Below are 19,198 nucleotides of genomic sequence, written 5' to 3' on the forward strand. Positions count from 1 at the left end.
TTGATCATTGGACGAGGGCGGTTTGAACGAAGACGATCATGACGAACAATTCTTCATGATACATTTCGAGTTAATGTTCAGAAGACAATTCTTGTTGGTTGTCCTTGTTGCTGAGCTCTCAACTTCACGTAACTAACAGGAAATAGGAGGTGACTCTTACATCACCTTTCAGACACGCTTCAGCACATGAGGAAGTACATACATAGCATTCTCAGCACGGTTACATCTCACAACAATTTCTGACCGGATTACCTTCATCGAGAGAGGATATATGTCACATACATGCTGGCCTTCAACTCCATGTATGGACTGCAACATGTTGTTGCCTCAAGATAGGATATAACAACAGTTATCTATCAGCTCTGTGCTCCCCAAACGCTACAGTCCGACCGAGTTAGTGGGATCGATCAACCACTTTCATAGCCTATAGCATTGGTTTACCCATCAAAAGACCTCAAAAGGCCATGTAGAAAGCTCTCCATCGAGGTTTGAGTCTCATGAGTCCAGGTATTGAGAAATGCAACCATATTGTGTGTCTACATACGCTTCCAAAGAAAAGGTCGCCCGTGGTCACCCCCACATAGGTTGACTGTCAGTGGAACCTCGGGCGAGAGTGGCGAGCACCAGAGAGCACCCGGACAGATCTGCATATGCATAGTGTGCCTGGCTGAGGATCAATAGTAGATCTTCCGGAATCTGCTTAGAAATGCAAACGCTGACACGGGCTTAAGAGGGACGCACGTCAATCTCAAAGGCCCTCAGAAGGCAAGGCGAATCTGGCAAAAAACGTGAGGAGAGATGTATGATATGGGAGGTCATCTTCCAAGTGAGCATCTTTGTCAAAGCCACAATGCAGTCAATCAATATATGTACCCTGGCTGTAGAACTCAGGCTCTCCTATTCCAGTCTTATTCGTTGCAACAGCGTCAATCTCATCGACTCTTTCGAGACCCAAGAAAACCCCAATTTCTTGACACAAACGGAGCTTCGTACCCGGTTCCTCAAGACAAGCCGACTGTTCTGCTCTTGCAACTTATAGTATACCCTTTGAGAGAAATCCCACCGCTCGTGATTACAACCGCGTAAGCTTTCCTAGGAATGCAAGATACTATGATACACGATCAAATCGTTATATTGGCTTCAAGGCCTCTGACGGTCCCTTTCGTCCTGGGAACCGCATTCACTGTGAGTGATTCTCAAAACTTTTGGTTTACGCGAACTCCCGTCTTTTTTTGTATGCTTCCAAATCTCATCGAAAATCTGGCTCATTATCGTTCGCTATCAAGACAGCCCTTTTCGGAGTCACTTTGAATCAATGTATCGTTCGTCATCTTCAACTCCATCATGATTTTTGAAATGTTTTCACATCTCGAGGGGCTGAAGATGGAGTGCAGTTGTATTTTAGTACCCCGCAACCCGGTAAACGTAATCTCCACTTGCTCGTTATACTTTCCGTAGCACTCGAGGTTCTACAAACCGGCTTATGTCAAGTGACGCTGTGAGTCTTTCTATTCAGATCCTGAGCTTGGATTTCATACTTACATAGTTCCTCTAAGTTGGCACTGGTTTGTGAAGCAACCGGATGGCTCAGAAATATCCAGAACCATAGCTTGGCCATTTGCTTTGCTGCCATTGGTTTCAGGTCTCACGGCGCTGTTAGTTATCTTGGATCTTTAGAATGATCCTAGCGCTCACATATAGACTGCTTTCTTCGTTCATCACATAGTCTTGTGCAAACATTCTTTGCAACCCGGTAAGGTTTTTTATGTCTGTCACCCCGCTGAGCTTGTGAATGAGCTGATATAGTAGGAGGATCGTTGACACGCTTGATATTTTGTAGCATCATGAGGCACAATACTTCGTACCGAAATCTACTGTGTATCTTGGCGATCTTTGGGACAGTTTTCCAGCTGATGTGGGCAACAGTACGCCATCACCCTCCTTCTACCTTGTTTTACACGAATAATAAGCTTTGTCATATATTAGATTGTCACTTCCAAAACTCTACAAGCCAAGGAGTATGATCAACTGCATACAACTTCTTATTTGTTCAAGATATGGACGGGTGTAGCAGCTCTCACCGATACATTCATCATGGCTTGCATGATCCGGATCCTCTGGCGGATCAACAAGAAGAGCGTCTCAAAGTATAACTTGTCAGTGATTCAAAAAGTCAACCTCATGGCGATCTATCTATCGGTCTCCTGGGGTCCATCACTGACTCTTCTACTCCCCCCGTTTTCAGCTTGACTGGCATTATTCCTGATGTCTTCCAGACCAATGCAATCCCATGCTTCATTGGCATCCTCGACGTATTACTGATAATTGGGCGAACGTAAGTCGGCAGAAAATTTTATGCGATTGTCCAAGGTAACCTGTAGATATGAATTCTCAATACTTTCGTGATGACTGGGGGATGCAATCCACTTTGCTCTACAACTACAGGGATGCCTCACACGTCACTCCCTGTTTATGCTTGTCAAAATTTTCGGCGATATCATTGGTATCACTTCTCACCTGACACTATCGCCTGAGCTCCGTACCTTTCAACTCTTGACTTATATGCCCCTGATACCTCTTTGACTTTTTTGTTTTACCCTTCAAGCTGGTCTGTCTTAACTCGGAAAAACTATTCGAACATAGCGATGATCACAAGAAAAATCAAAACAACAAACCTATCGAGGTCAGAGGGATCTTCCCCTTTCATCTGGATATTATTATGAGTATGCATAATTTGACCATATGCTGATTTATGACAAACAAATTTCCTCAATTCTTCGCAGAGCAAGGAGACAGCCATCGACCCGCACTCCAATGCGCATACTCGCTCCGGCGTGCACGTCCTTACAACCGCCACAGTGCGCTCCCATCACCTAAAAAATCCGCCTCAAAACCAAAATCAATCTGCAAGTTTCTCCGCCTCATCAAATGTGAAGCTCAAATCGACGAGCACTCGAGTCTCCGATCTTGCTGATACTTGTTTTTACCAGTTTAATGAACGTTTCCCATTGGTATCACTCGTTTTACCGGCTTCTAGCTCGACAGATACCAGCTCAGGAGTCACGTGTAAGGGCGATGGAGAAGCCAGCTCCGAAACGTTACGCAAAGATACCTCAATGATGATGAGGCCAGACATTTCGAATCGCTATACAGCCACAATTACCGGGGGTATACACAACTGAAATCGACGATCACAAGGGTTTAAAAGGTGGACAGAGAAGCTGCAACACCATATATGTTTATCAAGTCTGATACCCGAGGCAGCTGCCGGATCCTATGCAGCGTCATTACATAGTCCCAATCGCAATGTGCTCTTAGTAGTGTTTAACGACAAAAAGCAGCTACCGCCTGCCTGATGCTCAAAAGTACAGGCTTTTTATCGAGCTAAATTATCAAATCATCTTTCCACTGACAGAGGGTGATGTGACTGGACATGCTGAGAGTCGCTCATGCTTTTAGACTTGACTTATAATTTGATCAGTGAAAGTCTTTAAATGCTATGCGAAGGATTGTTGATCCCATAATATGTACTTAGGCAGTTGAGTGGTCACCCTATGCGGGTCGGTTGAGGCCTCTCACTCTTATCCGCTGATCTCTTCCCCGTCTGAGGTCTGCTGGACCGAGAGCCTGAGAGTCAGGCAAAATTTCTTGACCGAAGTCGATCAAGCACTATTGTTTTCCTCGACCTAGATGCCCTATGGAGATTGGTGAGACACTGAGATAGTCCAGACGCAGTATATGCGTGACCTCTTGGTATCCATTCTTTTTGACCACAGAAAAACCTCACCGCCCATTGTCAAATAAAATCAGCGGAGTCTTGACTGAAGATGAGAGGGTGAGCAAGTGAAATCAAACCGGACTTAGGATGAATAGAACTTATAAATAGCGGAGCGGGTAACAAGTCAGGCGCCGCAGGGGAGTTCCTTGAGGTGTCCTCGCTGTGGGTGCGTTTCAAGAAACACTTCTTAGTCCTGCGCGAGTCTTAAATGTCTCGAAGTCTCAGGTCGCAAGACTCCGAGTTTTCTTGTCTCCGTTTTCCATTTTCCACTTTTGTGCTTAAATTTTATTGACATTGTTATCTATTATCATCTCAATTCTAAAGCCTAAAAATCTATTTATTGGTATCTGCACATGGTAATTATTCTCCACCACCACACACCAATTTTCACCCATCGGCATGCGTCTCCGTTCAATCAACATGGTATTCAGTTCACTCCTTTCGCTATCAATCGCAAGCTTCACATCCGCTGAAGCCCAAGGACAGCGCCGGCAACTATCGTGAGTCATGGTATTGTGAGTTGACAATAATCAGTGAATCATTCTGTTGAGCTGATTCGCTGGTGATAGATCTCTTTCAGGCGCCGCTTCAATATTTCCCTTTGTACGTCCTATATGTCACCGGAGAGACCTTCAGAGAAGGCCAATTCTTCGAAATGACTGTTTTCGGTAAGTCGATTTTACCTCGTTAAAGCATTTCCCGACAGATAGCTCTTGTGTATCAGGATCAGATAGACTAGTACCGCTTTCTCTGCAATCCAAGAACCGGGTAGCTCAGATATCGTAGTCGCTTTTCACTTGAAATCAAAAGTCTGGACTGCAGTTCTTCGAAACATCACCAGGAAATCAAGATATTGATCAGATTATCTTATTTTTCGATTTACCTCTGTTGGACCCTACGCGCGATAAAGTGCGTTGGAAACATTGCCATTTGATCGAGTGGGGGTTCTTAGTGGCCAGCAATCCTTCAAGGCTACGTCGGAATCATGCTCCGTGGGTGCATTTTTCTCTACTTGTCTTCGCATGCTTATCCATATATCTAACTTCAATTTCGAATTTCGTTCTATCTTTGTTACCTTTGTTTAGATCGAAATATCGGTGGCTAACAAAAAGATGCAAAAGATCTGCTCTATCAAAGTGTGAGAGCGCCGGATGTCTTTCCGTAGTACATTTGAGTATTGAATATTTTTTGCGCTAATCTCTCGATTAATCTCACAGGCCAGCGATCGCTACTGTGGGGCCAACAAGTCAAATAATGAGTTCATGTCCTGATTCAGTTGAGTTGCATCATCCAGAAATTATTGTGATTGGTGATAAGAGGGCAAAACTAACAGCGTGTTCTCCACCATGATATTACCAACAGGGAGGTACCTTATTAATCAAATCCTTGACTGCAGGGGGTGAAGACATTGCCATTTCTATATGTTCTTCTCAAAAGTTATAAAGTTTTGCACTTTTTGCACTTTCTGCACTTGAATTTCTTGTTTTGACAACGGAATTTTAGACACGGACCCTGTTTCTTGTAATGCCATTTCAGTAGAGTGGCGGTATTAGTTTCTTTTTTCGTTTATCCTTCTTTGCATGATCTTTATTTCCAACAACTTTGTAACTACTGTCATTACTCTTCAAGTTGCAAAATGCAAATAAAACTCAATTAGGCTTTGCATTTTGAGAAATTTGATTACAGAAGCATTGTGGCATGTGTACTGAACGTTTATCAAAGTATTCATGAATACATGAGTAAGTGGTAAAGAGGGAGCTGAGTAGTAAAAGATCTACCATCTTACTCATCATCATTTTCATCTCTCAACCACTGACAGTAAACATTCAAGATAATGTGATGCTTACACCGAAGCTTCCCAGACATGCGCATTGCGGTGCAATGGTGCCCCAAACACAAAGGTGTACCAGGAAATGAATAAGCTGATAAGATTGCCAATTCATTGGCAAAAAGAATTTTACCAAGTACCTTTACTAACACACCCAATACCACATCCTTCCTCTCCACTATCAAAGAAGGGAGAACAAAACAAACCAAAACCTTCGTTGAAAAGCAACTGAAATGCTTACAACATACACGCCAGCCTAAAAAGCACCTTGAGGGACTCTCTCAACTACTCAAGCACAAAGTTGCCACAATCACACAATTAAGATCAGGACACGCACTGCTTAATGCATACTTAAAATTGCTTCAAACAGACAATTGACCCAGTATGTGAGTGCCAAGAAGGCATTGAAACCATTGATAACTTCCTTCTTATTTGCCAGACATATGAACAACACCAAGACACACTACAACATGGACTATACAAATATTCCACCAAGATGGATGAACACATCCTCTCCAATCCCAGATGCTTCAAGCTTGTAGCAGCCTACTGCAACTCCACTTGGAGATTTTCTAACCAACAGATCTGGGTACAAACCACCAACCAATCACTACTGCCAAACCGGAACCAACCAATAGAATAGTATTTATTTCCTCCATACTTCATTGCCCCTTTTCCACATTATTCTTTTAAAACATGTTGACTAGATGAAAAAGCCAACAGCAACCCTTTCCCCTGACACTGCCAGAGGGGTTTTACCGGTGCTGGACATATCACAAGTGTTTGATAGCCTAATGGCTACAAAAACACTTAAAACAATGAAATAAATAAAAGAAAAAAAACCGGCAGCAGACCAGCTGTGTTGCCAAGCACATGAGTTATGGCACTTTTGGTTAAAATTGCAGCCTATGATACCCTTTTGAGGCCCGTAACTTTGCCCTGGGGCAATTGAGATTGTTTGGAAATTTGAGGTTTTTTGAAATAATTTCAATCTGGGGTCCTTTTGCCAAAAATATGTTTGGTAGGAAACCCAAACCATCATCAAACCATCCTCACCTCAACTTTCCTTCACATTTATCACACTTTCCTCTGTTCCACCAAAATCTGCACCTGTGGTGTCTGATATGGACTGAGATTCCAGTGTTGAGTTACAATTACCCAGGCCATAATTGGATGAAGAGGACTTGGAATCAGTCCACTTGGCTTTTTCTGTTTTCAATTCACTTGATTCTTCTGTCTCTGTCTGAGCTCCAGGCCTTTTTGTAATTTTTGAACTGTAATGAAAATTTCTTGAGAAGAAGGAAGTATCGATCAACATGGAATGGTCAGCAAAAAAACAAACAGTGATTCAATTTGGTAAATGGTGAAGGGAAAAAATGAACAGAGTATCACTGCAAACATTATTCAACTTCCCAAAGTGGGCAGGAAAAAATGAACAGGAGTATGATTTGTCATTAAATGATCTATCAACACACACCTGAGCCATAAAACCCACACTACATGTGTGTAGCAGGCTCAGTGGATAAGTGGTTATCATGTACATACAAGTCTGCTCTCTGCTCATCAGGATAAGTTATTCATATGTAATACATGCTGTAACTTTTTCCAGATTGACAAAAGCATTCAAAAGATTGACTACATACCACCCCCTTTGGTAACAAAAGTTGTATAGAGTTACATATACAACTTCTGTATCACAGTGAGAAAATTTTCTCACCATGTGTGTATGTATTAAAGTTCTTTTGAGATGGCATTTGGTAAAATGAATCTATGAGTTGTTCAACTTTTATCAATGAGTGAATCGAGTACACATAACTCGATTCACTCTTTTCCCCTTTGTCTCTCTCATATTTGATCCCATCAACATTGTCTTAATGATCATTAAGAATTCAATTTAAATTATTTTTTGGAAACCATTCAATTCTTTGATTTCAATTATAAACAATTCAATTCAAAATCATTTTAATCATTGATTCAATCCATTCATATTGATTATAAATAAATCAATTTAATTTCGGATCTTTGAATACACCATTCAATTTCTTCAGATTGATTATAATTGAATCAGTTTAAAATCAAAATGAGTAATACGCTTAATGCTCAAGCTGTTCAGCGTTGGCAACGTCGACATTGTCATATCATATACTTCCATCACTTGATGTTGATCGGTTCTGCTAGAGTCTATTATAACACATTCTTGAAGCCATCCATAGTCAAAAGTCCACATATCAGATCAGTCCTTTCCGGCCAGATGTGGGTTGATGAATTACTATGCGGACATGATGGGGTCTTCCAGGAGAACATGGAAATGAAGAAGTCGGTATTTCTGGAGCTAAGAGGAAGGCTTGAGTCTTCTGGGTCACTCGCTGATACCAGATATGTTACTAGTACAGAGCAACTAGCTCTTTTGCTCTATTTTCATATCACTGGACTTTCTAATACAAAGCTCAACCAGTGCTTTCAAAGGTCTGCTGATACATTCTCAAAGTAAATCAATTGTGTCTTTATAATTATTTTTTATAGACTGATAATTATGTCTTTATAGGATCATCAACAAATTAACCAATGATATCACCACAAATACACCATTGGTTCATTCTTATGTTTCTCTCCCTCGACAAGATACTCCACTGTCAACAAATATCTGTGATAACCCTGACTGGTATCCTTACTTCAAGAACTGTGTCGGTGCTGTTGATGGAACTCATTTACCTGTTCATGTATCACCACAAGATGCCAAGCCTTACTTCAACAGAAAAGGAAACATCTCTCAAAATGTACTTGCAGCCTGTGACTTCAGCCTCTGTTTCACTTGCATTCTAGCTGGCTGGGAAGGGAGTGTTGCGGATATTAAGCTTTGGGATGATGCACGCGAAGGCAACTTTACTATTCCTACTGGTAAATACGTACTGGGCAATGCTGGTTTTGCACTAAGTCTTACGTGTCAAACTCCTTTTAGAGGAGTGTGATATCATCTCCGAGAATTTTTGGGAGATAACTCTGAGTACGACAAGCTTCTCTCATCAATTTTTCTCTTCTGATTTATCCTAAACTAACACTTTCCAGCATTATAGACCTCAAACCTATCAAGAACTTTACAACAAAAGACACACACCTATGAGGAACTTTATTGAAAGAATATTCGGAGTAACAAAGAAGAAATTCAAAGTCATGGAGCATGGCTCACATTATCCAATACATATCCAAGTCAGATTGGTATTGCTGATGGCATTTATATATAACTTTATTAGAAAAGAAGATGGTGAAGATGAACAGTTTAGGGGTGAATTTGACAACAATTATCAACCTCAAGTAAATCAAGAGGAGCTACATGCTGCTGGTAATACACCTGAAGAATCAACTGAAACTGGAAAATTGCAAACAAAGATTGCCAAAGCAATGTGGAGGAAGTATTGCCAACAAAGACGTGCCCGTGGAATGTAATTTACTTACGTATATATTCTAATCAGAGTCTTGTATCCCAAGTGTACAAATATATGTCAAGTTTGATCCCATTTATTAAACATGTATCACATTTTAAAAATCATTTATTACCTACTTATCACCATCTTAATCTCACTTATTATTTTTGTATCTCATTTTTACTATCAGTCTTATGAATTAGCTTTCTGGTCTTGATAAGATTTTTCTAATATATTGCAAGAGAGCGTGTTTGATTAAAACACACAAGATTTCAAACTTTGGATTCCTGCAGCATTTGAAAGGAGAAGAAGCTTTCACATCTTTAGATAATACAAACAGTTGACTTGACTTTTACTAAATAAACAAACATGTGTATGACAGCACCAGAAATTTATTGAAAACATTCATTTTTGATTATAACAGAAGAACAACTTGTTTGAAAATAAATATATTTAGTTACCTGCCAACTTTCCTCTGGTCCAACCCAACTGTAATTCTTTGGCTTCAAGACCTGCAAACATTTTAGCGTAATCCACATCTTTCTTTAATAAATCCATTGCTTTGTAAAGTTCATCTTGACTTAAACCAAGCTTTTGTAATCCTTGAGTAGCAGAGGTGAGGAAATTGTATGGCTGAGCTGAACTGCTAGAAGCCAAAGTGCTGGTATCATTTGACATGGATGTGATGAGCTTATCTGAAATTAAACCAATTCCATCTATGAAATCCTCCCCAGCCTGAGCAGCACTCTTGCGTGCTCACTTTTGAAAAGGTTTCCAAGACTTTGGATTTGAAGTGTCTTCTTCTGGTTCAGGTGATCGATTACAAAGGACTTTAACCTTATCCTTCTTAAATGATTTGTTCCTAGGTGGAGGTTCATCTTGAGCCGTGCTTGTAGGGGCTGGAGATTCCAAATCGGACTCAATGCAACACTGAATTTGTCTTTCATCCAAGCTACCATCATCAGAGTCGTCTCCACTCATTGATTTGCCAGACGAGGTATCCTCCCTCTTCTCTTTTTCAGCCTTTACATCTTTGTGATTGGCAGGAGGGATCTGATCCACAAGAGCAAAGGAATTGATCTTCCAGGTACCCTTGGCCATTCCAGGGTCAACAACAGCAGCAACCGCATCGAAGAGAGGGAAAGGGTTCCTTCTGAACTATCCCAACCTCTTATTAGCTCCTGTCTGGAATCAAAAAGACCAATCATCAGCAACTGTTGAAGTTAAGTGTTGTAGCGAGGTACTTACTTTGGATTGAGCCATCTCATTCCATATCTCGGGTCTTAGTTCAACCATCTTCTTCCCTTTGTTCCACCCTGCACCACTTTTTTTCAACAATATTAACGCATCTCGGTACCTTTTAGAAAGCTAAAATTCAAGTGAAGATGAGATTGGTTAGCATTTGAATGGACCAATGAGGCCATAAGAGGAAATACTTACTACATTATAATGGGTAAGACACATTTCACCAGTCTTGAGTTTACTGTTGCCTTCAGTACCCTTCAATTCCAAAGTGATCAATGACCAAGTGGGCTTAGTGAAGCCTTTATTGGATTTGTTGTTTTGTTGAATCTTGGTAAGTGACTCAATCATCTTCTTTTCTTGATCAGCGGTCCATTCACACTTTTCTGATGCTCTGGAGACGGTCGGACTTTCTTGAACTGATTGAGTTCCATTGTTAGAGCTCGCCATCTTGAGGTTGATAGTATTGAATTTAAGATGATAGGTTTTTGATTCTAAAGGTTAAAAGTCAAAAGATTAAGATTGATTATGAGTTGATTATGATTTGATGTTGATATAAGATTTGATTTTAAAATAAAATAATAATTTTTCAGTTTGAAAGAATCCAAATTCAATGAATAAGAACAGGTTCAAATGAGTCAATTATTGATTTGATTGATGAATGAAATATAGTTGAAGAATTTGTCTCAATCAAATAAAATGAGTCGATTGATGTGAGTTGAGTTGGATCAAGTTAATCAAAGTGAGTCAAGTGGGGATAGATGTTAGAAAGATTGAGTGAAAGATCAAAAAGAGTGGTGAGGCAGTGAGTATTGGGTGTTAAGCAAAAGAGACAAGAGTTAAGAGAAGGATAGAAAAAAATCAAAAATATTGCTAAGTCAAAAGACTCACCTTGATGGGTTTAGAACCAAGTGCAATAGAAGTAAGTTGCACACTGATGAAAGTTGCATGTGTCAAAAACAAAAACGACTTTTTTTTGTTTTGAAGAATATGCACAATTTGTGCATATATATGCAAAAATCTGTGTGCGCCTTTTGTTGCACTTGGGTTTACCAATGTAGTATTTAAAGCTCAACAAGAGCTTTACAACACCTAAGAAGGGATAATCTATTACGTGTAATATAGTAGAAGTTGCCTAAAGACTGCCTTCTTCAAAGAAACCAGCACAAGGGCACTTGCTGACCACTTTGTGATAACAGAGAAAAAGATAAAGGCACCAGAGAAATAAAGCAATACTGTTGTGTAGTATTATTCCCAGTTTTTAAGCACAAAAAAAGTCCACACACTATGTTATTACTAGCAATACTGTTGTTAAGTATTATTCCCAAATTGACTTATAGTCTTTAACACACGTAAATAAATTTCTCCTTGCTTTGAAGGGGCAGATTTAAGTGATCTTAGTACAAATATAGTAAATAAATGATGATTTATAACATTACAACAAAGGTATAAGATGCAGAAAGGGGCACAAAAATCCCAAAATCATCAAAGAGTACTTATATCCACATGTAACAACCTCTACAATAGTCAACAGCTTCAAAAACCAGTCAAATCCGCCTAAAGAACCCTAAAAACCATGTAATGACGCACTGTAATGATCTTGTTACTAATGTAAGATGTAATTTTCACAGCCAAAAGTGACCAGTGACGCAATGATTTAATGTTCAGCACTTCTTAAGATGAATACAGGTGATTTTTTCCTTGTAAACTAGCTGCAAACCAATTTTTGAGATTACAAATTTTTTCAGATGTGGTCCAATTTTAATCTACTATAGTGCATCTTGTAGCCCTTGTGATACTGATCAGTTATGACACCCATATGACCTATTTCTGATGAGTGATGAGTAAGATATTGAGTTGTGAAGTTAAGGTTTTTGGTGTTACATGTTGACTTGTGACTGTAAATTTGAGATTCACACCAATTTCTTACTTCCCTTATAACTTTTTTACTTACACCTCCGTTACTAATGATTTAAACTCCGTTACTAATGATTTAAAGTTCGTACATTATGTAATACACTCTTCTGTGTTTCATGAGCTATCTTTCAACCTAATCTGACGTCATTTGACATATGTAATTAGCTGAAAACCTTCATTTTTGACAAAATTCACCCAGTTTCTTTGCTTTTCACAGCTGCTACTCTCTTTTTCTTGCTCATGTAATATGAAATCATCTTCCACAACCTTAAAAATCCCGAAAAATCCTCTTGGCAACCTTAATTTCCATCACTACCACCATTACATATGTAAACCACATGTATAACCCTTGTCTACCATCATCAAAAAAGTACCTTTCTGCTAATAACTTCTGGTTTCTTTATCAACCTTCAAGATTAAAATTGTTACTGTATAATAAAGTGTTGTTCTTTCATAATATAACCTTAATAAACCCATAACTTAATTATTAATACCCTAAAAACCATTTGCCAACTTTTACACCTATATTTTCGAATTTTGCTTATCTTTTCTTTTCCTGTCTTTTTGCAATAATTTCGTAAGTAAACTATAATGATCTTAAGAATATATTTGAAATTAGATGACATAATATTGAACTAATAAGCATACATAAGCCTCTAAGAGCTTCAATTGATCTGAAAACCTGCATTTCAAATCTCCTGCTATACTGAAGTTTCCTAATAACTTAATAAAGTAATGATGATTAATTTTCTTGATTGATTTCATAAATAGATCACCACACTGAATGACAAAATAGGATCACATGTGCAACCAAATATCACTGCACATTTTTGGTGGTGCACATTCAGTCACACATGTAACTTTTGCATTACCGAAGGGGGTGTACACTGACTCAATGTTGTGGTGTAATCTCATCAACTCAACTGCATGTAACACCCTTTCCTAAGAAATAGCTTCAGCAATATTACCTGAGCAGCTACAGAGTTAGATTTATAGTGCATGGAGGGAAGACCTTGGCAATTTAGGATCAAGTGATTACAGGTAAATACTTGATAATTTGCCCTTTGGGCCCCACCAGCTCAAATTTCAGATTGTTCATTCTGGTTGGATTCTAGTTTTCTCATTGAAATTGTTTGCTGCTCATTCAACTTGAGCTTGGTTTACTGTCCCAAGTCACCAAGCTCCTGGGGAACAATTTGTTCTTTTGCTCAAGTTCCTATGACAAAAACTTGCGGAGAGAAAATACATTTGCCAAAGAAGATTGATTCTTCAGAAAAAAAAACAAGAAATCATTATTTTTCTCCAAAGAGATATGCAGGGATTGCTCTGGATGAGGGCATTCCAAAAGCTGAAAAAAAATGAAAAAGGTGATGTCTTGATATAGATATACTCTTTTGAAAAAAACAACCAAAAAGATATGCATGGGATGCGCTCGACAACAGCATTCCAGAACTCCAATTGGCTGGTTCATGATACAATAAGTTTTGAGGTGTAGCAATTGTTTTGGGCCTCCTTTTGAATTTGCAACAATTTGCCTCCACGCACTATAGTGAATTTTTGGGACAAGTTTTTCAAAGTCAAAAACGTTACATGTGGTATAACATGTGATTTATTTCTTCTGATGGGCAAAAAACTGAGCAGACCTGTATGTACATGAAAGACAACTTAGTACTTAGACACTGGTGGCCAAAGGCGCGACATCATCTGTGAGGTCCATCGGGACAGACAATGTGGTGTATGAGCAACGCTCGGATCTCACCGTAACGCGACAGATTACGGCGGTTCTGTCACTACGTTACGGTAGACCGTTTTCAATGCTACCGTACCGTACCGTTAAGGAGGGGTGACCGTAGTCGAAATCTCACTATGGTACGGTCAGACCGTACCGTACCGCACCTCAATTACCAATCTGAGACTCGGATTTTGGTCCATCACGGTGAAAATCGGTCAAAATCAAAAAAACTTGAAAAACTTAAAAAACTTGTAAAAATATACCTTGAATCAAGAAGTGACGAGACAGTCAAAACAAAAAGACATAACACAATGAAAGTAATAAAAAAAACATAGAGGAAAAACAACTAAAGAAATATGAATCAAACTATTTCTTATTCTTATTCTTCTTCTTTTCTTGTTCCTCGTACTCCTTGAGATACTTGACCCCATCCTCAAACTTATCTGTTGGCACAATCCCACCCTTGATCCATTCCCTGCATCCCACCTTCCGAGTGATGGTATTGGGAAGGATAGAGCCTTGCCCAGGTGCAGCAACGTCTGCAGCTGACGAAAATGACCGCTCCACACAGCATGTTGTTGCCGAGATTGAAAGGTAGTCCCGTGCCATTGACGCCAGCACCGGGAAGGACTTCTCGTGCTTCTACAAAAGTGTCATCAAAGAATTTCATTTTAAATTGATTTGCTGATCAAAGCATCAAACAAACTCACCCTCCACCAGTCTAAAGGCTTCTCATCGGGCAAGATGCCAAACTTGCCCGATAAGTAGTCGGTCAGCTCATTATCGTGTTGAGATGAATTTGGAATGTTACTGGCCGAGGCAGCAAACATGTCGAATTCGTCTGTTGCAGTTGGTATCACCAAATGTTGAGGCGAAGGAGGGTTAACTACATTTAACTTCCAATCTGAAAGTCGTTCTTGAAACAATTCATTGATTGAATCCTTGGCTCCATCACTTGAATCCGCATAAAAGTCTTGAAGAAATTTCAATCGGCGTCAAGGATTGAGGATCGTGGCGATGACAATGATCTCGGTGGCCAATGCCTCATCCTGGTATTTTTTCAGCCAAGATAACATCTCATTGATGGCTACAAGGATACTAGGATAGATAGTCTGACTTTTCAGAAGTTCAAGCTTTTTCTTGATTCGTAGGTATTCGGCGAGTACCTCACATCCTGAGGAAAAGTCGCCCTGCATGCGAAAAGTTGCATCTTCGAATACCTTTTTGTTTGAACAAAGTTAATTGTCTGGTCAGCAAGTAAAAGGATACTTTTCAAGAGATGACTCACCTCTAGGACCGGGTTTAAAGCCTCCACTGCCTCCCACTCCTCATCATTTATAGAAAGACCTCGGTAGTACTTGTTAGTTTTTCGATCTTGTGATGTCATCGAATTGAGGATCTAAGCAAATGAAGCATGTCAGTGATAATTGTGAAAAATTTTCAAGCTTCACAATTCTGTACACCTCTCAACGCTCATACACCTCAGATTCAATTTTGTAAATCTAAAGAATTACAACTTCCAAAAAGAAATAATAAGATTTCATTTTTCAAAAACCATCCCGCCCACCCTACAGAGGACAGGGTATTATGGTACTAAGGGATAACTACCCAGACCAGAACGGAGGGATAACTATCCAGACCAGAACTGTCAGTACTTGAGATCTTAGACACAAGCTCCAGAAGCACTTCACACATAATATAGTAACGCTTTTACTAGCTGTGAAAGGGAGGGGGTGGTGAGGCTACCAAGGGGGGGTGGTGGGGATACCGGGATCCTATAATTACTTCCTCACATAATTAATTCTTTTATATTTTCTATTTTATTGATTATCATTAAAAAGAAAACACCTTACGCATCTAGTTTCAAAGATTCACAGAAGATAGTACAAAAGACAGATTAGGTAAAGAGACTAGTAGAATCTCAAATAATGAATGCCAAGACCTACCTTAGCACGAAGAATAAAAAAGAAGAAGAATATCAAATAAAGATAAGAAATAATCCACGAACTAAGAAAACTTTTAAGACAAGAACTCTCTAATATATATACGAGTCCTTGTCAAAGTATACAATAAAGAATCAGGGAACATTCCCTTACGTAAAACAAGGATCATTAGTGACCAAGCATCGTGACCTCTTACGTAAAAAACGGATCTCACGTTAATCTCGTTATTCGAGTAAAGAACTAGAGCAAACCATAATCATCATTGAAGAAGTAAGTCTACTAGAAAACACTCACGCTACGGCCGGCATAAAAAAATAGTATTAGCTAAAATGACTCACTAAGTTATCACAAACGAAAACCACGAGTTGAACAAATTTCCTGAAAGCTATAAGAACCAGGCTATCTTGCTAGAGGATGAAGGGGGCATTGCATCTTACTTATCTTAAATTCTAACAAGGACCAATTCAGTCTTCTTAGAGATTAAATACCAGTAAAATAAACGTACCATACCTTCTCACTTTCTTTAGGAATTTCTTCTTGTCAAATAGTAGACCAGTTGTTGACTCCCTTTGATAATCTATACTCCATAGGCGACCTAGTTCTCTGACCCAGTTAGATTACCAAACCGGCTCATTAGCTCCTTTACTGTCAAATAAGATTCCAATTGAATTTATCCTAACTTTCCTAATCCGTAAGTAAATTCTACTTAGTCAATACCCCAGTTCTCGCAACGTAAAGTTGGTACGAGATCCCTGTATTTTCTCCGGATTATCAGGCTACTCTAAAGCTTTGGCTTAAGAGAAATTATCAGGTCTAGGAGTGACTCTCCCACTGCTGTTAACCAACAGTAGGCCTGTGATTCTTCCATAGGAAGAAATTATACTTCAGAATCCTTTTCTAGAAATCTTAGAAGTATACTTAAAATTTCCTTATCTTTGGTTAATCCATTCAGGAAATCGAAGATACCTCATCCCACGTACACAGCGGGATATTAGTCAGGTCTTCAACAGAGTAAGTCTAGATCCATTTCAGCTGATTGAATAATAGCCACCCTGACAAGAACGGTGCAAACAGCTGTGAAACACAGAGAATAAGTAAACGTTGATACGGAAGCATGACAGATAATGTCCAGCGGAAAGAAATGCACTAAGGATGAATATGAGATAAGCAAAAAAGTTTTCCTTGGGCCACCCACCAGCCCCCGCCCACAAAAACCCCTTCTCGGACAGGCAGTCCCCAGGCCTCCGCCCCCCCCACACCAGGTCAGAGCCTGAATAAGGTAATCACCTAAATAAAGACTGTTTGACTCAGAAGGAACAAGTTAGGATATGAATAGATAGTAATAAAACAAAGAGAGTCACATGAGACAAATACATTAATGAGAGACAAATGGAATGAAAACATTAATGTGAGCACTATCTACATGAGCTTAACTAAAGCTGAACACAGAGTAGTCTGAAGATGGATAGATTGCTACACGTATGTAATGTGGGTGTTATGGCTCAGGTGTGCAGTATTGAATCCTTTTATGACAAACTGTACCATTAATCATTTTCCTCTTCTAACTTTAGGAAGTTGAATGATGTTCACAGTGTATCAAGTTGATTCAAAGTGATGTGGACATTGATGAAGTTAAAATGCTGATTTTTGACAAGTCCCCAATAGAGATTGTTGATGATCAATCTGCCTTTGTGCAATTATCCAAAAGGAACTCAAAAGTAGCTTTTGGCACAGGGATTGAGATTTTGCTTTGGTGCAAAACTCATTGCCAAACATCTTCTTTTCAACAATTTTCTTGAAATTTACATGTGATTATCAAAAAATCACAAAGAACCATCACAACCACACATACACTTAAGTAGAACTACTTTTGGGGGTGTGGGTGTGGACTCAAACTTGAGGATCCTCAGGTATGGGACTGAGGTGCTGAGCTCTGACCCAAAAAACACAGGTAGTGGCCTACAGGCAAACCCGTGCAGCTGCATAACCCGTGATAAGGCATAGAAAAAGATCTTAATCTTGATGCTTTTTACTGCCCAGTTTGACAACATAATTGCATAACCTGTAAAAATGCATAGCAAAAGTCTTCCACCCAAATCATGTGTTTGCACAGGTTTGACTGTACCTGGCCCGTGACCCAAATTCACAAAGCCCCCCGTCTGGCCCCTGATCCCAAACCAATGTACATAAACCCGGCTTTCAGGAGCACACCTGAACCCAAATCCAACTGCCTTTAGAGCATCCACAGCCGTGCCGTAAATCTGTGACGTACAGATATTTGAGGTAGTTTTGTGCACAGCCGTCTACCTCAAACACTTACTTTGCTTAGGTATTTCTCTACGTGTGAGCCACAAAAGGCCAAATATGTTCAATTTTGGCTCACACCCCAAATCCTTCTGTACCTTGCTTCTCCCATGATTTCAAAACCACTGTGCCAAATTTCCTCCAACTACAGTTTCAATTCCAATTGGGATAAACATTAGATTTGATTGTTTCCTTGCACAATCACATCTTCTTGTTCAACCGTGTCCTTTCAATCACAATTCACAATTCACATTGTGTCATCATTGATTCAAAGACAACAGAAATTGGGACAGAGTGAACAGTCTTTTGTCAAGACTTTGATCTGTTTTTTGGGAATTCAAAGAAAGGATTGAGAACAAAGGAAATTGGAGCAGTTGTGTTATTCAAAAGGCCTGAAATCAAACAATTTAGATATTTTCAACATGATGATATTCTGTTCATTCCCAAGATGATGTGCACTTGAAGGAGCCAAGAGGTTTGAAAACAATGACTGTCCAGTGATCATGACTTTTTGAAAGGTTGAAAGGCTTAGAGCATCCACAGCCGTGTGGCGTAAACCGTGTCATACGGAAATTTAGGGCAAAAACATCCACAGCCGATGCCCTAAATTTTCACGTAGCTAAGGGAATTCCCTCTGTGCAAGCCAAAATAGGCCAAATATGTTCTATTTTGGCTCGCTCCCTAAATTCATCTGTACCTCGCTTCTCCCATAACTCCCACTTCGACGACTGCACTCCCTGCAAAATATCTCCCTCGATGATCAATTAACCCATAACTCACTTCACAAAATATGCTACAAGCCGTACTGTACGACACCACGGCTGTGCATTGTCTGAAATTTATGCCTCAAACACTTGCCTAAACGATCCGTGCGGCGCTCTGTACAATACAAATTTACGGCACGGCTGTGGATGCTCTTATGTTCATTGATCAATCATTTCCAATCAATCTCGATGATTCCTGAGCAATGAAAACTGCAGTCTTTCTCACTCGCTCATAGCATATGAGAAAATCATGCTAAATAATGCTACT

General features: G+C 39.6%; 2 protein-coding genes across 2 annotated transcripts; both read left to right on the forward strand.

The window, feature by feature from the left end:
• Positions 1 to 798: 798 nt before the first annotated feature.
• Positions 799 to 3,182, forward strand: MELLADRAFT_106042 (uncharacterized protein; the record flags this gene model as incomplete). Its single annotated transcript, XM_007409422.1, has 10 exons — positions 799 to 989; positions 1,088 to 1,185; positions 1,375 to 1,498; positions 1,547 to 1,655; positions 1,727 to 1,753; positions 1,841 to 1,925; positions 2,277 to 2,335; positions 2,606 to 2,683; positions 2,784 to 2,858; positions 2,991 to 3,182. The coding sequence occupies 10 exons, from the start codon at positions 799 to 801 to the stop codon at positions 3,180 to 3,182; spliced, it is 1,038 nt and encodes a 345-aa protein (XP_007409484.1).
• An 804-nt stretch (positions 3,183 to 3,986) lies between these two features.
• Positions 3,987 to 5,128, forward strand: MELLADRAFT_106043 (uncharacterized protein; the record flags this gene model as incomplete). The annotated part of the gene is made up of 6 exons (XM_007409423.1): positions 3,987 to 4,018; positions 4,103 to 4,278; positions 4,348 to 4,446; positions 4,620 to 4,687; positions 4,864 to 4,916; positions 4,996 to 5,128. 6 exons carry the CDS (start codon positions 3,987 to 3,989, stop codon positions 5,126 to 5,128), a joined length of 561 nt encoding a protein of 186 aa, XP_007409485.1.
• Positions 5,129 to 19,198: the final 14,070 nt, after the last annotated feature.

Source organism: Melampsora larici-populina (assembly GCF_000204055.1).
Source record: "Melampsora larici-populina 98AG31 unplaced genomic scaffold MELLAscaffold_16, whole genome shotgun sequence".
In the NCBI taxonomy this organism is placed as follows: domain Eukaryota; kingdom Fungi; phylum Basidiomycota; class Pucciniomycetes; order Pucciniales; family Melampsoraceae; genus Melampsora; species Melampsora laricis-populina.